Source organism: Spermophilus citellus (genome assembly GCF_964194105.1).
Source record: "Spermophilus citellus genome assembly, chromosome: 14".
In the NCBI taxonomy this organism is placed as follows: domain Eukaryota; kingdom Metazoa; phylum Chordata; class Mammalia; order Rodentia; family Sciuridae; genus Spermophilus; species Spermophilus citellus.
The window spans coordinates 42,893,703-42,919,840 of NC_138194.1; the positions used below are offsets into that span (position 1 = coordinate 42,893,703).

At 34.6% G+C, this 26,138-nt stretch overlaps 1 protein-coding gene across 2 annotated transcripts in view; it reads right to left on the bottom strand.

Annotated features, from left to right (window-relative positions):
- Positions 1–231: 231 nt before the first annotated feature.
- Positions 232–26,138, bottom strand: part of TRAM1 (translocation associated membrane protein 1) — a 32,468-nt gene continuing 6,561 nt past the window's right edge. The window contains exons 2-11 of one of the 2 annotated variants that reach the window (XM_081266242.1): positions 22,928–22,991; positions 21,489–21,607; positions 21,250–21,366; positions 19,650–19,708; positions 17,946–18,030; positions 10,601–10,671; positions 10,396–10,500; positions 9,485–9,628; positions 8,744–8,904; positions 232–416 (exon numbers count right to left, since the gene is read on the bottom strand). In XM_081266242.1, the coding sequence (XP_081122368.1) occupies positions 343–416; positions 8,744–8,904; positions 9,485–9,628; positions 10,396–10,500; positions 10,601–10,671; positions 17,946–18,030; positions 19,650–19,708; positions 21,250–21,366; positions 21,489–21,607; positions 22,928–22,991 (999 nt within the window). In that variant the 3' untranslated portion in view covers positions 232–342. Of the gene's footprint in view, positions 417–8,743; positions 8,905–9,484; positions 9,629–10,395; positions 10,501–10,600; positions 10,672–17,945; positions 18,031–19,649; positions 19,709–21,249; positions 21,367–21,488; positions 21,611–22,927; positions 22,992–26,138 lie in introns of both variants that reach the window. The other variant, XM_081266241.1, reaches the window with a different exon arrangement.

The window sequence follows — 26,138 nt, forward strand, 5'->3', positions numbered from 1 at the left end:
TGTTTCACTGATATGTAGGATTTTTGTAAATATTTTTCTCCCCAAATTATTAGAAAAATGTTCAAAGATTAAAAACAAAAAACAAAAAACAAAAAAACACCAAAGTGAAACAAATGGTGGTCCCTAAACTATTTTGAAGGCAGGTAGCTTAGTCTAAGCTAAAATATTTTCATTCAGTAATCATCCTCCCCTCAAATGCCCTTTTAAAAAATGCATGAAACAGTACAATAGCAAGAATCAAAGCACAAACTGTATTTTCAAGAACAGAAAAATTTCTAGTGCTGAAAGATATAGTAAAAAGCAGATTTCTTTGGGGACATTGATCAATTAGTTTATAATTCATTATGAAGATTTCTCTTTTCTATTACGGGGAGAGTCTGCTCCATTTGATGTTACTGTTCCATTTACACCATTTTCTGAAAAGAAAAAAAAAGAATCAGTGTTAATCTCTTTTGTAAGTAGATACAAATAATATTTTTTTTATACATAAAGATACCTTCAGGAGAGAACATTTAAAATCCAATATATACTTAGGTGAAACAAACTAGTGCTTAATCTTTCCAGAATTTAACCAGTGATAAAACCTGGTAACATGTTGAACAAAATAAAATGAAAGCAGTAAATAAAAAGAAGTAACTATTATGGAAGCAGAAAAAAAGTGGTGGGATAGAAAATGATTTACAAGAATTTAAAAATAGTACTCAAGACCAGTAGTTATGGTAGAAATAAAGAAACTTTTCGTATTAGAGAGCAAAGTCCTTGGACATATATAAAACATACAAAAAAGTGGTTTAGGATAACTGTTATATTGAAAAGGATATCATGGGCTTTTTATTCCTGAAGCTATGATGGATTAACTGATGTTTGACAAAACTTCCTTTCAAAAATACCCAAAAAAGTTGATATAAAAAGGTTCTGGAAAAACAAAACAAACAAAAACCCAAGGCAGATAGGATTTGATGTACCAAGATTCTGGAAAGAAAGAAAATGAAGTGAGGTGACTCTGCATTAACAGCTATTTCTCCTGGATCACCTGTATAGCACAGTATAGAAACAGGCTGGAAGCTGAGTTCAGGGATACCAAGGAGCCAAGATTCAGCAGAAATCCTGGTGAAAGAAAACTAAGAACCAATATCCCAGATGTATCTCTCTCTCAAGGCACTTTCAACATTAAACTGTGTATCCACCAAAGACACAGAAATCACAGAGAAAGTAACTATTAAGAAACTTACAAAGTTAAACAGAATTAGAAATCTCATATTGATAGCAAGACAAAAAGTTAATTTCAGGGCCTATTGGGGAAGAAAAACCATATACATACATAGTATACTAATGTCCTAGGAATGAGGGCAAAATGGTAATACATCAGCTTTGGTAAAATAGAGTGATCCACCCAAATGCAATCCCAAGTTTCTATACATTTTTACATAAAACATATAGAGTCCTACCAGACCCACTAGAAAACAAGACCAAGTAACCAAAAATCAGAGGAAAAAAGTCATAGATCCCAACTTAAAAAAAAAAAAAGTCTTGTAAGTAAGAGTCATCAGAAAACTAAAGTTTTTAATCTTAGAAATGGAAAAAAAAACAGTAAATAAAAGCATAAATTTAATGAACAAATTTAGTAGACTGGGCACAACAGAGAGATCAATGAACTGGAAAAAATGCTCAGATTGACAAGAGAGTGGATAGGGAAAAAAATGGAAAATGCACAAGTATGAGAAGATATAAGGGATAGGAGAAAAGGATTTAACTCACGTATAATGAAAACCCAGAAGAACAGAAGAGAAAGATAGTAGAGCAATATCTGAATAGTGGCCAAGAAATGAAACCATGCCAAGATTTAGAAAGCTCTACCGAACACAGAAAAGGACAAAGAAAAACAAAAGAAAATATCTCAAGGTGTTATAATTATGTGCTATGGTATCATTAGTACACTCAGTGTACCTGCTAAAAGGCAAAAACTGTAATGATCAGACTGGATGGAAAAAATGAAATATGATTACATGCTGCATACAAAAGTCACAAATTTTACAAAAAGACAAAAGGCTGGGCCGGGGTTATGGCTCAGTGGTAGAACACTTGCTAGTATGTGTGAGGCCATGGGTTTGATTCTTAGCACCACATATAAATTAAAAAAAAAAAAAAAAGACAAAAAGGCTTGAAAGAAAAAATACAAGAAGATAGGTCATGATAATATTTTACCAAAAGAAAAATATTTTACCAAAGAAAATTTACAGTTACGGTAAATTTGGACAAACTATAACTGACAATGGAAAAAAAGAACATGTTCAACAGGAAGATAAAACAGTACTAAATTCTGATTTACCTAATGACATGGCTTTGAATATGTAGTTCAGTGAGGTTTTGCCTTACAAAGAGAAATAAATGGTCAATGTTACAATTCATAGTGTGAGATTTAAAAAAAAAATTTTTTAGTTGTAACTGAGCAGAATACCTTTATTTTATCTATTTATTTTTATGTGGTGATGAGGATTGAACCCAGTGCCTCCCACATGCTAGGCGTGTGCTCAACTACTGAGTCACAACCCCAGTCCCATAGTGTGAGATTTTTAACATAAGTTTTATAGTAAGTAGCAGACAGGACAAGCAGAATTCCCCAAACTACATCAGTAAAAAAAAAAAATGATCGAACAAAATGAACAAATGCAACCTGACACCAAACAAATGAAGACTGCACAACCTTTTGAAGTCCAAAAGAAACATTTACCAAAATTGGATACAGGCTCAACTGTAATGCAAGTATCAACAAATTTTACAGGATTGAAATCAATTGGATGATGTTTAATCACTGTGGAATTAAGTTAGAAATATAGCAAAGAGAAAAAAAAAAGACCAAATATTTGTAAATCAAACAGTGCACTTGTATATAATTAATGTTTCAAAGAAGAAACCATAATTGGAATTATATTTATTCTGAATGAAAATGAAGATATACCAAGACTTGTAAAATATGTCCAATGTAGTGCCAAGAGGGAAAGTCTGCTAATTAAATATAATTCACAAGGAATGAAAATCAATGATTCACCTCAAAAAGGTAAACCACAAACAACAAAAAAGCATATAAAAATCCAAAGAAAGTGGAATAAGAACAGAAATCAGGGATACAGAAAAGATATAACTAAGAAAATCAATAATAAAAAAAGATAGCTGGGGTTATGGCTCAGTGGTGGAGTACTTCCCTGGCATATGTGAGGCAGTGAGTTCGATCCTCAGCACCACATATAAATAAATAAATAAAATAAAGGTATTGTGTCCATCTACAACTAAAAAAAAAAAAAAAAAAAAAAGACAAAAGTTGACTTTTTTTTTGTTGTTGTTTTTGGTGATACTGGGGATTGAACCTAGAGCACTGCTGGTGCCAGGCAGTTGCCCTACCACTAAGAAACACCCCTGCACTCAAATGTTAGTTTTGACTGATGGAAGAAGAAGAAGAAAAAAGCAGAAATTAACTAACATAGGAAATGAAAATAGAAATCACTGCTGCTGTATGGAGATTCCTTGGAAAATGGGAATGGAACCACCATTTGACCCAGCTATCCGTCTTCTTAGTCTATAACCAAAGGACTTAAAAAACAAATGCCGAATGTTTTCTCTGATATAAGGAGGTGGATTCATAGTGGGGTAGGGAGAGGGAGCATGGGAGGAATGGATGAACTCTAGATAGGGCAGAGGGGTGGGAGAGGAAGAGGGGGCATGGGGTTAGAAATGATGGTGGTATGTGATGAAAATCATTATCCAAAGTACATGTATGAAGACACGAATTGGTGTAAATATACTTTGTATACAACCAGAAATATGAAAAATTATGCTCTATATTATAATGTATAAATAAAAAAATGAAAAAAAGAAATCACTGCTGCTATACAGGCATTCATAACAAGAAGATGATATGTAATTTTATGCCAATAAATTTTCAAACTTATACAATAGACAAATTCCTTGAAAAACCCAATTTGCCAAAAGAGAAAGTAACAAGTAGAAAACCTGAATGATCTTATTATCTTTTAAAGAATCTGAATGTTAACTTCCCTTAAACAACTTAACTGATGAATTCTTCCAAATATTCAAAAAAAAAATGCCAATACTGCATAAAGGACAAATCTGCCAAATGCTTTTTAAAAGGCCAGCATAAGTGATAGCAAAACCTAACAAGGATATCACAAAAAAAAAAAAAAAATGCTGATTACACACAAATCTTTTACATTAACACAGATGCAAAAATCCTAACAAAAATTTAAAAACCAGCTCAGCAAAAGTGATATATTATTATCATCAACCTGGGTGTAAGCCTGGAATACAAAATTAGTTTTACACTTTAAAATCAATGTAATTCACTGCATTAAGAGAATGAAGAGAAACTTTTATGTGTGGTTATTTAAATAGTATAGAAAAGACTATACTTTCAGGGGTCATTTCTATAGTTTGTTACTATATAGCTGCAGAAAAAGTATTTGCAAATGTTTTCTCTGATATAAGGAGTCTGGGGGCTGGGGATGTGGCTCAAGTGGTAGCACGCTGGCCTGGCATGCATGAGGCACAAGGTTCGATCCTCAGCACCACATAAAAAAAATAAATAAAGATATTGTGTCCACCTAAAACAAAAAAATAAATATTTTAAAAATAAATAAATAAAAAAATAAGGAGGCTGATTCATAATGGGGTTGGGGAGTGCATGGGTGGATTAGATAAACTCTAGATAGAGCAAGGGTGAGGGAGTGGAAAGGAGGGGGCATAAGGGTAGGAAAGGAAGTGGAATGAGATGGACATCATTATTCTAAGTACATGTATGAAGACGTGTACAACTAGAAATATAAAAAACTGTGCTCTGTGTGTATAATATGAATTGTAATGCATTCTGCTGTCATACATAACAAATTAGAATTAAAAAAAAATTCCACATCCGACCATGACAAAAACTCTTAGTAAATGAAGCACAGAAGAGAACTTTTATAATAGAATAAAGGCATCACAAACTATTTGTGTGTGTGTGTGGGGGGAGGGGTTGGGCATTAAAACCAGGATCTTGTGCATGCTCTACCACTGAGCTATATCTCCAGCCCCTCCAATACATTCTTTTTTTTTTTTTTTGATTCCTTTTTTTTTAAAGAGAGAGTGATAGGGGGGGGGGGGGAGAGAGAGAGAGAGAGAGAGAGAGAGAGAGAGAGAGAGAGAGAGAGAGAGAATTTTTAATATTTATTTTTTAGTTATCGGCAGACACAACATCTTTGTTTGTATGTGGTGCTGAGGATCGAACCCGGGCCGCACGCATGCAAGACGAGCGCGCTACCACCGCTTGAGCCACATCCCCAGCCCCACATTCTTTTTTTTTAAAAATATTTTTTGGTTGTTGATGGACCTTCATTTATTTATTTGTATGTGGTGCTGAGAATCGAACCTAGTGCCTCATGCATGCCAGGCAAGCACGCTACCACTGAGCCACAATCCCAGCCTTCCAATACATTCTTAATTGTGAGATATTGAAAGCTCTCTATCTTATAAGATGAACAAGTCAAAGTCCCATTATGGTTGCCCCAATATTATATCTATATTATGGTGGTCCTAGCTAGTATAATACAAGAAGGAAAAGGCATAATATTTACATATGAGATCACTGTGTATTTGAGTATAAATTTTAGAGCAAATCAACTAGGAAGTATCTCAATATAAGAACAGTATTTTTTTTTAAATATTTATTTATTTTTTTTTTAAAAGAGAGAGTGAGAGGGCTGGGGATGTGGCTCAAGCGGTAGCGCGCTCGCCTGGCATGTGTGCGGCCTGGGTTCGATCCTCAGCACCACATACCAACAAAGATGTTGTGTCCGCCGAAAACTAAAAAATAAATATTAAAAATTCTCTCTCTCTCTCTCTCTCCTCTCTCACTCTCTCTTTAAAAAAAATAAGAGAAAAAAAAAGAGAGTGAGAGAGGAGAGAGAGAGAGAATTTTTTTTTTTTAATATTTATTTTTTTTTAGTTCTCGGCGGACACAACATCTTTGTTGGTATGTGGTGCTGACGATCGAACCCGGGCCGTGCGTTACTGCTTGAGCCACATCCCCAGCCCTACAAGAACAGTATTTAAAAAATAACCAATGACCTTTCTAACAATTAAAGCATCTCTTTAAAAATAGCATATCTATTAGCTTGAAAAATAAAATCAATGAGGATAAATCTGATAAAAAATATGAGATTTTTATGCAAAAACCTACAAACTACTTCCTTCAAGAACTCTTCCAAAAAATAGGAATACTTTCCAAATCATTTTATGAGAACAGGATTATTCTTATAATAAAACCAGACGAAGATGTTGCAGGGAGGATGTATGTGTGTGTGTGTGTGTGTGTTGGGGGAAAGGGAACTAAAACCACACAAGTATATTTGAAGAATACAGACATAGGGCTGGAGTTGTGGCTCAGCAGTAGAGCGCTTGTCTGGCACGTGCGAAGCCCTGGGTTCGATCCTCAGCACCACATAAATATAAATAAAGGTACTGCGTCCAACTACAACTAAAATAAAATATTTTTTAAAAAAAGGAATACAGACATAAAAATCTTCAACAAAATACTAGCAAACCAACTCTGGTAACTACAAAAACCAAAAAGGGCTATACACCATAATCACATGGGATTTTATCCTGGGAATGCATTTTTGCTTTATCATTTGAAAAGCAATAACTGTAATCTAAAATATCAATAGAATACGGGACAAAAACAATATAATCATCACAAAAGACACAGAAAAAAAGCAACAGATAAAATTGAATATTCTTTCATGATTGAAAACATAAACAGGGCTATGGGTATAGTTCAATAACAGAATGCTAGCTAGCATACACTTGGCCCTAGGCTAATCCCTAATGCTGAAAAAACAAACCCACAAATAAATAAATAATAGAAGAGAACTTCCTCATCCTGATAAAACCCATAGCTGATACCGTACCTGATGGTGAAAGTCTAGATAGCTTTTTAAGAATAAGGAATCCACACATATCAAAACACTATGAGAATAATAAGTTCAGCAAGGTTGCAGGGATACCAGATCAATACATTAAAAAATTACATTTGTATGTACTGGCAATGAAAAATCTGAAAATGAAATTAAGAAAATGATTCTATTTTATAATGGCATCAAAAAGGACATTAGGAATTAATTTAATGAAAAAGGTATAGGACTTATAGATTTATAACTATAAAATTTAACTGAAAGAAATTCAAGACTTAAGTAAATGAAAAACAAAATTCATGTTCATATTCCCCAAGGCAACCTACAGTTTAAAGGTAATCCACATCAAAACTCCATCTGGCTTTTTGCAGAAACTGAAGAGTTGATCCTAAAAATTTATATGGATATTCAAGAGACTCAGAGTAAACAAAACATAAAAAAGAACAAAACTGGAGGACTCATGTTTACTGATTTCAAAACTTACAAAAGCTGCAGTAACCAAGACAAATGTGGTACTGGCATGAGAACAGACATACATATAAATGCTACAGAATTCAGAGTCCAGAAGTAAACTCTTTTTTTTCCCCCAGAAGTAAACTCTTACTACATGATTTTTGACAACAGTATTGAGAAGATTCAATAGGGAAAGGTTAGTCTTTTCAATAAATGGTACAGACAAAACAGGTTATCAACCTCGCAAACTACATAAAATGGCGCAGTCAATTTGGAGACAGTCTGGTGGCAGTTCCCACCAAATGCTGAACATAGTTACCATGACCCAGCAATTCCAGTATAAACCCAAGAAAATGAAAACAAGTGTACCAACAAAAACTTGTTCATTAATGTTCATATTATTAATAGCTGAAAAGTGGAAACAACCCAAATGTCCATCAGCTGATTAACAGCTAAACAAAATATGGTATTTTCGTATAGTAGAATAGTTAGCATACATGCTACAAAACAGAGGAATCTCAAAATTATTATGCTAAGTAAAGAAAGCCAGTCACAAAGATTACATATTGTATGGCTCCACTAATTTATAAGCAGTGTCTAGAAAAAGCCAATCCATAAAGAAAGTTAGTTCTTGGTTACCATGGCAAGAGGAATGAGGAAATGCAGAGTGACTGCTAACGGGCATGTGGTTTCTTTTTTGGGGTGATAAAAATGTTCTGGAATTAAGACAGTGGTTCAAACAACTTTGTGAATATGCTTAAAAAAGGATAACCTTTATGATGTGGAATTATAACCCCAATAAGGCTATTATTAAAAAATATTACTAAGAGAAACTAAAAATAATCTAAATTAATGAAGGTATATATTATGTTCATGGCCAGAAATATTCAATTATTCCTAAATTGACTTACAGATTCTATATAATTTCAATCCAATATCTCAGCGAGTTTGTGTGTGTGTGTATGTGTGTGTGTGTGTGTGTGTGTGAACTGACCATGTGCAAATGGCTAAGAATTGCTGGGACAACCTGGAGGACACAAAACATCAGATATCAAGACTTACAATGAGCAAACTGAGTTGATGTATTTTAAAAACTGGAACTCTGTTACAATTCCAAGTATTTTGAGGGACATAATTGACTCACCCAAGGAATTACTCAACTGTGGAACAGCAGAACATTACTTTGTCTCTGGTTTTGTTAGAGCAGGATAAAGTGTGTGTGTGTGTGTTTTCTTAAGTAAGATTTGAAAATAAGCAAGACCCCATAGCAATTTTTTTTTTTACGTTTCTTACTCCCATGGTTTTTTCATTGCATACTAAATACAAACCTGTTCCTTTTCTAGAAGATCTGCCTTTAGTCACTGTTGGTTTCTTTCTTACAGGTGGTGCCTGAAAAGTAGAGTGTTCCCTCCACCTCCGAAGCTGAAAATTAATGAACTTCCACATCATGAATGCTTGGGTAATGCAAATGGATGCCAGAACAGCAATTCTGAAAAATATTAAGAAATAAACAAGAAATTAGAGTGTATGAAAATAATGCCACTGAATAAGAGTATTCTACACTAATGATTTACTAAAATTTTCACTATCGACAGGATTATGTTATTATAAAGAAGTTATTCCATTAAAATTTTTATCCTAGAAATTACACAAGGCTTTAGAACTTCAACTTAAAAATAAAATTGCAGTCAGGCGGGCGTGGTGGCGCATGCCTGTAATCCCAGAAGCTCAGGATGATCGAAAGTTCAAAGCCAGCCTCAGCAATGGCAAAGTGCTAAGCAATTCAGTGAGACCCTGTCGCTTAATAAAATAGAGAATAGGGCTGGGGATGTGGCTCAGTGGTTGAGTGCCCCCGAATTCAAACCCCGGTACTCAAAAAGAAAGAAAGAAGGTACTCAAAAAGAAAGAAAGAAACAAAACTGCAACAGGTATGAAATCAAATCAAATGTGTATTTTCTCCAAACCCTGCATTAATCCTCTAATTTTTTGAGTGATTCACTTCATAGAGAAACTACATAGAGAAACATATTATATAAAAGAACAAAGTAAAAATGTTAAATTGACTATACCTAACAGCCAACACATTGAAGTTTCCTGTACTGAAATCCAGTTTCTGATTCTCTGCTCTTGCAAGGCCAAAACCAACAGTGAGTACTGAAAGAATTAAAGTCAGAAGTCTTCCCAAAACAAAAAGAACTGCCCACAGAGAAAATCTGTAAGAAAAATATCAAGTCAAATTCATAAAATTAGAAAGAAAAGATTCTATAGAAATTAGATTCTTACTAAGTAAATGAATATTAAAACAGCATTTCTTATTATTTTGCAAAAACGACTTCTTAGTTAAGGGCTACAAAATGCAACATAACACATACTCCTGGGGACACATACTAGCCAATTTTAAGGTTCTAAGAATTCTAGTAATGAAATCTGCTTAATTTTTTGTTTAGGTTTTTTTTTTTTTTTTTTTTTTTTAGTATAAGCACTATTAATATTCCTCATAACTGCTGATATAAAGAACAATTTTGAAAAATGCTGAACAAAACCAAACAAAAAGCTGTGCTGTAAAGATTAGGGTGCCAATTCTCATTCAGAGTCCAGTTTCCCTTTAAGACTTTACACTCCTTAGAAATTATACTTCTTACTCTATTATCTACTCTTTCATTCTCTTCTGAAAGTTTACTTTTTTTCTCCACTCCATTTCCCAAAAGGAAAAACATACAATAAACAAAGTAGAATTTATAACAGGAACGTTAACCCCAAACCTTGAAAATTCCAAGTCTTAATACAATATCGAATCAGACTCCATTTTAGCAATTGTGGAGGAGTCTCAGTATTGATAAATAGTTTCATTTTATTTAAAGCTGCTATTAACAGCTTAAAAAGTAAATATTATATAATTGTCAAGAACATGAACATTGGCAATGGAGGCACTGACTTTAAATACTTGCTATACAAGAAAGAGAATAGTTAAATAACTTACCCTTTCTGATACTTTTCATCACTAAAATAAAACAAGCGGGAAATGTGGAAAAGAAATTCAACAAAATAATGTAGCACCAGAAGAACGAGTCCCAGATGATTCAAGCTGTTGAAAGAAACATTTAAATGGAAAAGATAATCAATTAAGACCAATTAGCATACTATCTGTCAATCTACTCAAACACCCAAGCAAAATCCCAACTCACTTCAAAAGATAAGCTCCAGCAATATGAAAGAGGTAAAGACCAATGTAGACAAGTTGACGAGGAATATCTTCCTGAAAATAGAAAAATACAATATAGGTAAAAACAAAGCATGTTGAAACACTTCTATTCTTTAAGAGCAGTGTGGTACAGTGAAAAATGTACTATAATAGAAGTAGGAGACCTGAAGGCTAATCTGACCCCTACCTCACCCCATCTCTCATTCCCAGTTAGCTATATGGCTTTACCAAGTCATTTAACCTTTGTTAGCTTTAGCTCTCATCTCTAAAATGTGAATGCTTGGATTTGCTTCAATCAGATGAACTAAAAAAATCCCTTTTGGGGTTAAGATTTATTTTCCTTTTTAAATAAACATTTATTAAATGACATAACATTAATAATAAATTATATGGTGGCAATCAAATGTCCTTCTAATATTAAAAGGGTGATGTTTATTAGCAGTGAGGTGCTTTTGTATACTTAAAATAATCACACTTTTAAATTTGTGCTTTAATCTTTTCATTGTCACATATAGTTGTTAAAATTGAAGGTTAAAATTTACCTCCTCATTTTTGATATCACCTAGTTGTATTTTTTTTCTCCTCAACAACTCTGTAAGATCAAGCATCTAGAGTTTACATTTGCTTCTTTTTTTCTTCCATAGTTCTTAGCTGACTCTGTATCACTGGTTATCTCAGAAATAGTGTTTTTAAAAAGCGTAAGTCCACCCAGCTACTCAGGAGACTGAAGTGTGAATTTCATAAGTTGGAAGCCAGCATAAGAAAATTAGTGAAAACCTGGGAATGAAGCACTTATCTAGCATGTGCAAGGAGGCCCTGGGTTCAATCCTTAGTACAGGAGTAGCGGGTGGGCTGGGGAGGGTGGTCAAGATTTCTTACTACTGAACTGCAAAATCAATTTAGGAGTTAAGTTACATCTTTTTTTTTTTTAAATATTCTTTCTTTTTTAGTTGTTGGTAGACCTTTATTTATTTCTTCGTGGTGCTGAGAATTGAACCCAGTGCCTCATACATGCCAAGCAAGTACGCTACCACTGAGCCCCAGCCCTAGCCCCAGCCTCATATCAACATCTTTTAAAATATAAAATAAAACAAAATTTTAAAAGCCAGAATGTACAGAATGTTGTACTATGAAAAATTTAAGATTTTGTACACACATACACTGAATTATAACAAAAAATATTGTTTTTCATCTTGAGGTATAGTTAAAATGAGCAATGAGCTCAACAGCAATGACTTCAATAAGTGCTTGTTGATTAATAAAACAACTCTTACCTCATTTTTATTCTTGGTTTTAGCTGTTTTCCTTATATACATATGTACATTAGCCTGGTTAGTACTACTTACTACTTTTTGTGTGTGTGTGTGTGTGTGGTGCTGGGAGTTGAATCCAGTGCCACATCCATGGAAGGCAAGCAAGCACTCAAGCAACTGAGCTATATCCCCAGCCCAGTACTACTTACTACAATAGCTACTAATTAAAATTATTAATATAATTGATATTGGGCACTGAACTGCGTTTTTCTGGAACCTCACTAAACCATCTTCTGGTCCTCTATTTCTCCCCTTATATTTCAGTAGAAGGTATTTCATCAAATCTTCTGAGAAACAGTGGAAATTTTACAAGTCCAGTTTTGAAACCAAACACTATTCTTTGGTAAGAATGGCACAAAGATCAATTGTTAAAATGGCAGATCATCGGGCTAGAGATGTAGCTCAGTGGCAGAGCACTTGTCTAACATGTTTCAGGTCCTGGTTCCATTCCTAGCACCAGAATTAAAAGAGAGAGAGAGAGAGAGAGAGAGAGAGAGAGAGAGAGAGAGAGAGAGAGAGAGAGAACGAACATAAGACAGTCTGACTAGTATTGCATATAGTACTGTATTTTAGGATGATAATTCCTAAGACAAGATATCAAGTTTACAGTTCTTCCAACTGGAGAGAAAAGTATCTCTGAAAATATGCAATCTTAAGATCCTCTCCACATAATTTTCATACTTTCCTTGAAATAGTTCTCCTTATAAAAGGAAAGAGAGAGGGGAAAAGGGAATGGATATAACATGCTAAGATCAACCACAGGGGAACCTCCTTCTTCTCCTGTTGTAATTTCAGAATAACTCACTTGTAGAATAATCAATGGTAATTTGATATATTAGGAATATAAAGCGTATACTACATATATACATCGATTTTTCCCAATGTGTAGTGTTTATCCTTGGTATGGTTGGTACAAAATTATTTTAAATAGTATACAATGAAGCAGTTTTATTTAACTTTGTAATTTTAAATAAAGTAAGTTATTAATTCTAATATACCTAAAAAATTAAAATGACACAAGTACTATTGCACAGAATAAGAATAGAGTCACAAATACGAATTAGTAGTATTTGAATATGGTAAAACAGGACAGTGGCATGTAAATGACTAAATAAGGGATTCACTGCCATATTCCTTCAGATCAATGTTTCAAATTTCTGACAACAGATCAAGGAAACCCTCCATACTTATAAGGGAAGTTTTAAAACTGCTGATTGAACTCATTTCATTACATAAAAGCTTGTGTAAGTCAATGCAAAAAACGAATTTGCTGGAAATACTGCTTTATAGAATAAGTTGAGGATTTAAAAAAAATTTAATGTTAAAGAAATCCAAGTAAGTTTCAAAAATACATTCTAGTCATGTAGCAGAGAAGAACCTAAGCTATATTTTTTCCTCTCAAACAAATCTGAAAACCCTACTATAAACCACAATGTTTCAAGAAGCCATTCCATTTCTCTGCTATTTTGTTTTTAAACCTCAACCTCATTAGGGGGGTCAGCTTGTGCCTGGACTAGCTAATAAAAAACCCCATAGAGCTGCTGCTGCTGTTTCTATTTTTTTTTCTTTCTGTTGTAGTACTAGGGATTAAACCCAGGAGTTCTCTACCACTAAGCCACACCCCCAGTGCTTTTTAATATTTTATTTAGATAAGGTCTTACTAAGTTGCTTTGGGCCTTGGTTCAATTGCTGAGGCTGGCTTTGAACTTGTGATCCTCCTGCCTCAGCCTCCCAAGCTGCTGGGATTATAGGTATGAGCCACCATGCCTGGTACCCAAGACCTTTTTGAACTTTATTTTGAGACAGAGTTTTGCTAAATTTCCCAGGCTAGCCTTGAACTTGTGATCCTCCTGCCTCAGTCTCCCAGTGGCTGGGATTACAGGCTTGCATCACCACCCCTGGCTTCATAAAACTTCTTTTCCAAATTCAGATTCAACTTTGCATCTTAACCCTGCCTTTCTGGTAGTCAGTCAACTAACTCAGTCAATAATGACACAGGGCAAAATGCTGTCCCAGTTTCCACCCTCATCACCATCAAATGCCTATCTTAAAACAGTATCTACAGCTTTCAAAAAGACAAATGTATCAAGAACCTCTTTTCTAAGTAACAGTCCCTTGTTTTTAAAGCAATGCTTGTATACCTAAAGCCTACCATGGGGGGGGGGGAACAATGGGTAAGAAAATGGGTTAGTTCTGCCAATTACTGTGTAATTTTGAGCAAGTTAATCTCTGCATAAGAGATAAAAACAATAATAATACCAAAAAAACAAAAATAAACATGAGTGACAGAAATGAGTATAATACCACAAGTAGTGGTGAGGACTGTGGTTAACTAGGGAACACACACTCTGGTTAAAGGCAACCTCCAATGATTAAGAAACCACAGTGGAGGAGGTATAACATAATTTTTAAGCTGATGAATTTTACTTAGAAAATGGCTGCTTTTAGTGTCACAGTCCAAGTTCAAACTCCTCCAACATCCCCCAATCTCCATGGGGTATGTCCCTATTGGTGTGGTGCTCACACATCTGAGACTGACAAAGACCTTGCATAGCACCATGGTCTCTGGGTCTTACTTGTTTTAAATGGGGTGGGGAATGGGAGTGAACTGAGGAGGCTGGGTAAATCTTGGCCCTCTTGAGGGAATTCTCAAAATCATTCACTGGTTGGGTTACATTACAGATTTCAATCAGGGAGTCAAGCAAGCTGTTCAAGGATGGCTCATCACTGCTCTAGAAACTACAGTCTAGATGAGTAAAAAGTGGCTGAGAAAGTCAATTTGGTTCTCAACACCTTTTCATACGTTGTACTATAATTTTTTTATATAAATTAACTTGCTCTACCAGGAGCCACAATGAAGTTTTGCTTGTTTATTTAAGATGAATAAATAGATTCATTTTAGTTGTTATTACAACTCTTTTTACTAAAACAGATAACTGTATTTTAGTAAACTTTTTTTTTAGAAGAAAATACATTTCGTGACAATGCTACATTTAAAAAACACACTTTAATACAAACTATCACATATATACTAAGGCAGATTTTCCCCCCCAAGTTCCAGATGGTGCAATATTATTCTTAAAAATGTAAAAAGCTCTCATATTACGGGAATCCATATTGACTGTCTTGAGCAACAAATAAATATTTGAGTAAGGCACACAAGTTTGAAAAACTTTGGCCAATAATATTTAAAAATGCTAACTGAGGTCTAATAGGAACCTGTAAAGACATAAACTTGATGGACTCTAGAAAATCTTTGTTAAATGATTAAAAAAGTGGCTGCAGTAGTGGAAGGCAGATATTAACACTGAAGTTGCATGGGAAAAAGTGCGAAGAAAACTTTCATGAAGTAGGAGTGAGAAAAAAAAGTTATTTCTATTTATATATATATGTATGTGTGTGTGTGTGTGTGTGTGTGTATAAATAAAATCAATGTAAAACTGAATATTAGAAATAAAACTTATAGCTATTTCATGACCTCCCTAAAGGGTCACAGATTCAAATTGGCTAAGAAACTAAGAAGTATTTATTTATTTTTTTGGGGGGAGACAGGGTATCACTGTATTGCCCAGACTAACCTTGTACTCGTGGGTTCATGTGATCCTCCTGCCCCAGCTTCCTGAATAGCTGGGGCTACAAGTACATGCCTCCTTGCCAAGCTAAGAAATGACATTTTGAATCTTCTCATAGGCAAAATGGAGAATTGTTCATTCTCTTATTGAAAGGTACACAGTATATGTGCTTTAAATTTCCTTTTATAAGAAATTAAGTTATTTGTGACTAACACACCTCTTAAACTGCTAAACAGTGTTCCTTTCTTCATTTATCTGTAGGATTGGTCAAAACAATCACTGTACTAGTTTCTTCCAGTAAAGAGTTCTTCTAAAAATAATTTTCAGACTAAATTTTAAGAAACTGTTTAACACATTTGCAGCTGTTACTTTCAAATTATGTTAATTACTTGAAACAAGTTACTTTCAACTGTCACATGTAGGTGTTAAAAATAGTTTCAGTTAAGTTCTAAGTTATGCAAATTATCCCATAAAAATTAGATTGCATTTCTGGAGAAATGCCATCTGGCAGGAACTGATAAGAGCTTCAGGAACTAAAATGAACAATTACTTTAAAATGTCCCTCTTACCAGGGTCGGTGAACATGATATAGACATGGATTAATAACGAAACCCAGAGGTATTATGTTCATGGGTATACAAGTACCTAAAGAAAGCTTAAAATATTTGAACCATGGTACAAAAGGACTTTCAATAATCATAGAAATGTTACTTATCTCCCTTATCCAAAAAGATAAATCCTGGCTACACATAGCTAAAGGATAGAAGAAATATGGCCAGAATGACTAAGAAAGTGAATTGTTTTTATTTAACTATAATTAATTTGAATGTAGCTAGTGGCTACCTTTTTGGACAGTACAGCTCTACGACACCTATGATTAACATTAGGAGCTTACTAAATATGGAAGAGCTACTGGAAGCTGTGGGCCTGATAATTTTATCTTAAGACAGTTAAAAGTCAAACATTTAAAATAATTAAGGATCTTCTTCCTAATCCTTACAATTAAGTTAACTGGAAAAACATTCTACTTTTTAAGAAACCAAGATCAAAAGAACTGGTGTGCCACAGTACAGGGCTCTAATGTGCTGTTTTCTAATTCTGTTGTCTAATTCAATGACAAAACAAAGGCCTATATCATGAATCAACTATTTGCAGTACATATAAAAATAAGTGTAGCTTTTGGAAGGGCAAAGACAAACTGGTCACTGGACAGGCTGTCACATTTCTACTTAGAAAGGTATTTCTGAAAGTAAGACGATCCCCTCTCTAACTTAAAAAACATTTTAAGTGTAGAAAACTATAAATATATATACAACTGGCAGAGAATAAAATGAATCTCCATATATTCACAACTCATTTTCGATAGTTATTTCCAAATGACCAAACTTGTTTCATTATATCATATCACTTACCCTCATCTGATACTATTTTGAAATAAATTCCATACAGCCTATCATATTATGGCATTTTTTTAATCACTTCCCGGGGGGAAAAAAGAGAACAAAGGTGTTTGATTAACTTATCAGAGGAAAGGAATTCCACGAAAAAGAACTGATGTGCCATGATTATAAAATTAGAGTTACCAGTGTGAATGAAGCATAGAGAGCAAAAGGAAGAAAGACCAGGGAAGAAATGGTATAGATGGGAGAAATCCTTAGAACAAAGGTACGCGGCTTTACTTTAGTTTAAAGCAATAAGGAGCTATTATAGGTTTCAGAGGAGAAAGAGTTAAATGAAAGGAATAAAGTTGTTTTTTTGGGTGTGTGATATTATGAAAGCCTGACTTTAGAAGTACTGAGGGTAGAACTAGAAGGGAGGAAAATACAGTGTTTCAGCAGGTTCAAACAAATATCTTTCCCACATGCTAAAAAAGGAATGTTCCACCCATTTCAGGAAAGGCTTCCCTGGTGAATATTTAACCATAGTTTACTCTGTTTTTCAATGCTGAATTTTTCTTTGGGACTTGCTCAGGGACTACTCTGGAAGTAGAGTTTGGAGAAAGCATAAAACTAGGGAGCTAACTGTGATAGTAGAAAAGCTCCGTTTGAAATATGCACAACACAGGACTGTTAGTTGTGGAATAATCAGACTAATCTTTTTTGTCTCAAATAATTGCTAAGAATATCAATAAGATGAAACTAATATTATATTTTAAGAATTTAAATTCTAATTAAGTTTACATCACCACTGATACAATTTTTAAAATGAGCAATTAGCATGTCAAAGGTAAAAGGTTCCCCTCTGAGTTAAAACAATGATTAAAGTCTTTTTCAAGAAATATTTAAGAATTTCAGTCTGTGTGGAAAGGGGAAAGGTGGGAGAACGATAGGAGAAGAGTTGAGGGAGGGCAAAGAAGAAAGAAAGTATTTAATTTTAGAAAGACTTTTCAAAAAAAGAAAAAAAATGACAAGACAATTTTTAAAACTACAAAATACCAGCTTACTTTTTTGGTTTTCTGGAAGTAGAGTTCAGGGAAAGCATGAAACCAGTAAGCCAACTGTGATATGTAGAAAAACTTCATTTGAAATCTGTACAACACAAGAAAGCAAAAAGCATCTTTTAAAGCATAATATTTTTTAAAAATAAAGTAAACAAATACTGGAAATCAGGATATACTAAGCAGATATCTTTGTGTTATTTCAGAAAATGTTCTGTGTATCTTTAAACAACTCTTCAGTAGCTGCTTTCCCCTATTTTCCTGGGATATTCCCACCGGTCAGTCCCCCTGGATTAAGCAACAGGCAAAGACTAACTATGCAAGCCAATCCAGAGGAGCCACAGCTCTTTGTCCATGAGTTAATTAATACTGACTAGTAGGTCATGTTATCTACTGAAAACACAAGGAACACGATCAACCCTTAGATCTATAAGATTTCATCAAAATGGGAACAAGATGGGCAAAAAGACCAACACAAAAGTGAAGGCACACAGATACCAATCACCTGAAACTGGGATAATCCCAATTTCAAATACTCAAGTTTTTCTCCTTGGGGAAATATGGTAATTCTACCTGGTTGGAAACATGGAGACACACTCAAATAAATGAAGGCAGAGCCAAAGTTAAAGAGTAGAATAAGACACAGGAGTGTTCACCAGGAGATACATCCTAATTAGTCTAGAATCAATAGTTCTTCTCTTTACATTATATCCCCCTAGCCTTTCTAAGTCCTCTTTATTCTCTCTCCCTTTGCCCTCTCTTCCAGAATTCTAAAATAGAGAATATAGAGCCAATCTGAAGTAGTTTCTCAGGGGGAAATATAGTCCCATTCTATAAAAGTTCACTGAATTAATATAATTGTTAAAAATCAGAGCATGACCTAGTAAAAGGGTATTATTGCTGGACTTCAAACAAAGATATGCATGGTCATACTATTTCGTCTTTCTCTTTTCTCCAGTTCTCAAATCACAGTGTACTTAGGGAATATACTGTCGAGGTGACAAGCATCTATAATTGACCCAGCAAAATAAGGATATTAAATAAAAACAGGAGATAATTTCTACTATAATCTGGTACATAGTCTTGGTGGGTATGGGCCCAATACAAGATTTACATAAATGGAATGATTACAGATCAAGACTAAAATACATAAAATATAAGCCAAAATGATAAACTCAGGAATGCAAAATACCAAAATAGGCTAATGTAGCCAGGAACATTAACATGGATGTACTAGAATAAGAATTAAAGAATGAGCATTTAGCTAAACATCTTTGTAACCACTGAGCTCCTGGAAGCACTATAAAAAATTGGGGACTAGAAATATCAAAAAGAAAGAATCCCTAAACTCAAGAAGTTTATAGCGGAAGAGAAGGAAGGAAGGAATGACAAGAGACTGGAGAGCGGGGAGCAAAAGCATGGAGAGAATGGATCCATGAAGAAGAGAATGAATCAGGAAGAAAGGAAAAAGAAGAGTGTACCAAATTAAGATTACCATTAAAACCAGATGTCTCAAGCTAAGGAAGATATTTAAAAGATTATACAAATGAAAAGAGTTCATAGGAACTTTTCTCTTAAGGTAGTGGGACTGCCAAGACGCTTTCACATATTTTATGATTTTGCCTGAAGTTTTAAAGAGAATAATGAGTTCTGCTTATTCAGTTTATGATCATGTTCTTTAATTTTAAAAAGCCTTTAAAAACGACTTACGTCATAAGGTTGTGGGGATAAGCCCTCCACAAGATCGTTGGATCTGAGATGTAGTTTTCCTAAGAAAGAAGACAGGGAAATAAGCCTGTGAGTATTATGCTAACATTTATAGTTCTCTATATCCAAAAAGCTCACTCAAGTCAAGCTTTATTTATTTATTGGGTACAGGGGATTGAACTCAGGGGCACTCAACCACAGGGCCACATCCCCAACCCTATTTTGTATTTTATTTAGAAAGAAGGTCTCAGTGAGTTGCTGAGAGCCTCACTGTCGCTGAGGCTCACTTTGAACTTGCAACATTCCTGCCTCAGCCTCCCGAGACAGTGAGATTATAGATGTGTGCCCTGGCATGCTTTTCAGCTTAGTTATTTTCAGTACAATTTTAATTGCCTACTTTTGCAAAGTGAAAATCAGTATGACTTATACAAATAAGGTGTAATTTCTCACCTTCAAAAATCTTTCAATCCAGTAGAGTAAAAAAAATTCATGTATGCACACTAACATAAGCAATAAATAACAAAATGGTGTGAGGCATAGGTATAACAGTCATGGAAGGAATGAATTTTACTTTGGGTAATCAAAGAAGGAGCTTAGGAAAAGATGTAGTTCCTGATAGGAGACAAGAGGACCACAATGCTGCCAAATTTTATGATATTATATCCATAAGATACTACCCAAATATTTTTCTTAGATAACTAGATGTACTGAGAATTATTACATATGTCAAAACGAAACAATTTCCCCCAATCTTAAGTGACTTACCTTTCATGAAAATATTTCCCCATAGAATTGTAACTCTTAGTTTTTTAAAGAATTTAAAAGATAGATTTTAAACTGAAATTTACATATATTATTAAAGTATTATTAAAAACGGCAGAGTAAAAGACAGTGAGCACTGGCTTGAAAAGTTGAGTTTTATCTCTAACATTTAAGTGTTATATCCTAGAAAATTCACATTGCCTGTTACTCATCTCTAACACGGTGATGAAAAAGAAATTATGTGCTCAACAAACTCAGAAGTATTATAAACCATGGAGTAGTAGTTGAATAAAAGGGATTGCCATTTCTGATTACTAAAGTTGATATTATCTTCTCTTTCCTCATTAGAGTAATATAACTAAAGGTTTTGAATGTCTTATTTGAGAACTACACGTTTTAAATTGTTTGGGAAACAACTGGACTGTTTTTAAAGGTGGAAATGACCGGAAATATTTCAGCTCATGTAATCTAAAAAGACTATCACTGACATGCTTTTTGCTAATACACAGCTATCTACAAATGACTATAAGATATAGAAATAACATCCACAGTGACTAAAATGTGTTGGGCTTTCTGAAATAGTAAACGGCTTAGAATTTTTGCTGTATAAAAACTAGCTGAGAGAGATTTATCACTGAAACTTTAGTTACAGCCATCAAAGACCAAAAAAACAGGGAAGGGAAGGCCACATTCAATAACTGATATTATCCCAGGGCTAGAGATCATGGTTGATAAAGTTATGCTTGGCTATTTGTGTGTAATAATTGTACTTGTATACAAGTTCATTAGCAGAGTTCTTAATCTTGGTGAGAAAGGAGAACACTGAGAAGATCATACTTACAGAGACTAGAATGAATGTGCCCCAAACACAAGCAAAAAAGTAGAATGCACTAAGCTGACCAGATTCATTAAACTTGCTGTGTTTCGTTTTGGAGAAGTGCATTCGCCTGTTAATTTTCTAAAAATAAAAACAGGTATTAGTAATTAAGAATAAATTGTAAAACATACTTAATATATGACTATCATAATATGGAGAGCTAGTGCTTTACAAAGTATAGATTTCTAAGATTGTATACTTACATCCAACACATACTCTTGAATTATGGCATGAATAATTATCGCCACTAGCATGTAGAAGAAAACTGTAGCCAAATCTTTGATACCATAGTAATAAAGGGATGCTGATTCAGTAGCTTGTTCTTCTGAAGGCCAAAAAGGACATACATACACAAAAATATACATGAGATTATAAAACAGCACCAAGTACAACATAGTTATGGAAACAAACAAAAGAACACTAACCTAATTGATAAAAAAGTTCTACAGAAATATCATAGATAATTTGCTCTTGGACATCATGAGTCTTAAGGGGCAATGAAAACTGAGGAGGAAACTATCTAGAAACCCAAAACTTCAGAAATTACTTACAGAGACTTGACACATGTTAGTTACAGCCATCAAAGACCAAAAAAAAAAAAAAAAAAAAAACAGGGAAGGGAAGGCCACATTCAATAACTGACATTATCCCAGGGCTAGAGATCATGGTTGATAAAATTATGCTTGGCTATTTGTGTGTTTTTTCAACAACTTTCAAAACTTCTGTTTTTTCAAAAATTTTCAAAACTTCTACTTCTACTTTCAAACTGGACACTACCACCATGATTCTGAAGAAAAAATGGATTTGATTTAGTTTTGATCTGTAAGCAGTAGACACAGATGCAACCACTACTTAACATTGTTTTTAATCCTTGCAACTGCTTTAATTTTTCAAAACAAATCTAAATCACATACTTGTGAACTGCTGACACTTGTTCTCAAGACTTCCTAAATATGTTCATATTTTATTAACCAAATAGTCCATCCCTCATGCTAGTTATATTACTGTACTTAACTGCAATCAACTTCCCATAACAACTTGACTTTCACATAGCACAGTTTAGAAATAAAACTTTTTGAAAAAAAAAAAAAAAACACTAAGTATAGTTTGGATACAATTACCTGGTAACTCCTAATCTACTGACATTTTCTCTAATCAAAATGATTGCTAGCGGTAGAGCACAATAAAAGATGGAAATAAGTTTAAAGGAATTGTTATTCCAGGTCCAAAATATGACTCATATGTCAAAAAACCTAAACCTGAACATGTGCTTGTAGAAGTCTTGACCAAACAATTATTTAAAATTATATTTAAAATATCTATTCTTAGAATTTTCTTATGAAAATATCTGAGGGCAGAGATGGCAATACAAAAAGTTTGTTGATGGAATTTCAAACTCATTCACAAAAATATATATAATAAACATTAAACATGTAAAACTAATTTTCATATAACGTATAGGATGGAGTCAACCCAAAACATCAGTTCTTGTATCATAAATTATCAAATAACGTTCAGTCTAATCATGGAAGAGATTATGAAAATAAGTGGAGAATCTAGTGTTTATGAGTACTCCAAGTATGTTCAACTGAACTTCTAGGAAATTCATAACAAAAACTACTTCATAACAAAAACTACATACCTGTTGCGGGGAGGGTAACATTGTACTGAAGAGTAACAAAAATGATAGATGCTTTTGCTGTTATCTAGAAAGAAAAAAAAAAAAGAAAAAACCAATTAAATAAATTTGTGATCCTCCTCCAAATAAGCAGATTCGGGGAAAAACATTATAAATTCTGTTTTCCCAAATCCAAGAACCAAGGGCACCTAAGTTCTGCTGGCACCATGCTAGGCAAACACAATGGGAATTCCTGATCACCAGAGTTGAGCCTGTGAGTTATGGTAATCCACCAAAGTATTCTGTAATTTAGATGAACTTGTGTAATTCATCTCTATAAGATTTTAAAAGCAATAACCTCTGCAGTTTCTGTAAATAATGATTTCACAAATAATGATTCTCTACTGTAGACCTATATGATGAACACAAAGTTCCTATTAAGAAAATTTTAAGTGAAAATTAATAAAAGGAAGTACAGTTAAAGCATGAGAAAAATGGATCACACACAGGATCTACGTGTTAATCTCCCAAACACCTGGCACAGTTAAGTAGTCAATAAATGTTTAATTGACTTGACTGCTGCTAAAAGTAAAGTGGTCAGAACAGAAAGGAACGTTTATAGGCACCAGGCACAAGAAAGGATAAAATCCAGAAGGAATGAAATATAAAATAATCCCTGATAACAAGGTGTTTAGCTGTATCGGAGGACAAATAAGCAAATGGTTATAATGCTGTACAATCAGTACCTCTACAGCATTCGCTGTGGGCACTCTGGATAAATGATGAATTTGTTTTTTCCCTGGGGTAGGGAGCAAAGCCTATTCTGGAAAGACTCCTCAGAGGATGTAATGCTGGGACTGTGCCTTGTCGGAAAACAGAAGTTCCCTAGGCTCACAAGGCGGGGTGAAGAGGCCAATACAGGTAGAAGAAACAAGGTAAGGGCAGGAGTAAATACAAGGCCAGGCATAGCACATATGTCACAAAGAGGTAGCAAAAAAGTCTAGAAACATTAATGGAGTACTAGAAAGTACCTTGCTTGTTGAACTAAGTATTTCAGATTTTATTTTTAGCATGATTGTAAATAGAGAGGGGGATATTGATTTATGCCTGTTAGAAAGACTGCTGGCTCTGGCCTGCTACGTGGTGTCTCAAGCCCCCTCATATCCACTCCGGACAGCACTAGTATGATCTTCTAATCATGTTACCCTGTTTCCCACCGTACCTGTAAAAATCCTTCACTGGATTCCTATCTTTTTAGGATAATGTGGTCTACACAATTCCCCATTGTTTGACTCCTCTCCACAGCCTCATCCCAAACCATTTCTTCCCAATCCCTGGCCCCCTGTAGTTCCTTCTTCTACAGGGTCCTTGAACAAACCTTCCCCTAGATCTCAGTTCAATTATATCTTTTCTAAGAGGACTTCCCTGTCTTTCTAGAGCAGGGCATTCCTCTGTCAGATTATCTCAGAGAACTGTGTGTCTTTCCTTTGAAATACACAATCTGGTATGATTAGTTTGTCTCATCCATTACAAAAATAAGCTCTTAGGAGCTTATTTTTTTCTGCTTGCCACTGTATGTTTAGAGACCTAGCAGGGGGCCTGGCACATATCAGGCAACTGATCAATATTATTAAATAAATATCAAATAAAATACCAATTAGAGTAAGCATGGAAGCCAAATAAAAGACAAGGACATGTGCAAGAAGCCACATGAAGGTAAGGCCTGACAGTGGAGACAGGAGAGCACATGAAGGTAAGGCAATGGTAGTGGACACAGGAGGCACTCATGAGCAGAATAATTCTTGGACAGCAAGAGAAAAAGCGTCAAGGATTATTTATTGATGATTACTTATTGATGAAAACTAGGTGAAAAATACTACTACTATAAAAATGTATGGAATACAGGAACTGCAGGTTTTGGGCAAAAGAGAACAAATTGAGTTTGGACAAACTGGGATTTGTGATACATGGGTGGAAAAAGCAGCAGGCACCTAAAGCCTCGTCTAGAACTTAGCAGGTAAAGATTTGAGAGTTTTTATTTACAAACAGAAGTTAAGGCTGTGGAAGTACACAAGTCACACATGGAAAGTGTACAGTGTTTGTAAAGAAGTAGGACAACATCAGACCTGTAGAGACAGCAAACAAAAAGCCAAAATGTATCTCTCTGCTATGGTTGTTTGCATAAGTGTACCCCCAAAGGCCCCTGTGCTAAAGGCTCGGACCCCAGGATGTGGCACTATTAAGAAGTGATAGAACCTTCAAGAGGGGGAGCCTAGGGGGAGGGCTACTGGTCACTGGGGGTATGGTCTCAAAGGAGACTGTGGGATTCTGGGGTCTCTCCTCCCACCAATGCCATGAGGTGCATGGCTTTTGCTCTATCATGCTTTCCCTGATATGATGTGCTATCTTGCCATAGGCCAAAAGCAATGGGGCCAACCAGCCACAAACTGAAACCTCCAAAACTGTGAGCCAAATTAAGCCTTTTATAAATTGATGATTTCAGGTACTTGTTACTATAAGGTTACCTAGTAGAGAAACAAAGAGAATGAAGAGAGCCTGACATTTCAAAAACCAAGGGGGAAACATTTTAAAAACGTGTAGTTTTAAGTCAAAAGTTTCAAAAGAGATGTGGCAGAGAGAATGCAACAGATTACATATCTTTATTTTGTTTATTTTTAAAAATGTCGTGCTGAGGATCAAATCCAGTGCCTCACATGTGCTAGGCAAGCGCTCTGCTGATGAGCCAGCCTGTAATACTGTTTATAGGATGGGAGAGACAAAGCTTGTGCAATGAGCAACAGGGCAGGTGCTACAAAAAAGGGAGAAATTAAACACTGAAGACAGAAAAGGGAAACTGACTAAAGAAATGTGGTAGGGAATGACACTGTAAGGATGAGTACACTTGAAAATCCTCTTAGCCTGGGAACAAGATAGTACAGGCTGAGTCTTCCTTATTCCAAATGTTTAGAATCAGAAGTATTTCAGATTTCAACTTTTTAGAATTTTGGAATATCTGTTAATACACAATGGGGTATCTTGGGGATAGACTCAAAGTTCTGGATTTTAGCTCAATATAGATTTTGTATTAGGTATGCTTAACCTGCAATGGACAAGAGAGATAAGATAGGTAAGTTCAAAAGGCAGGAAACTGAAGAAATCTATACCTAATAAACTCACGTTGTTTTTTTTCCCCTCGTGTGTGGGGAAAACAATGTCACACACATGTTAAATGCAA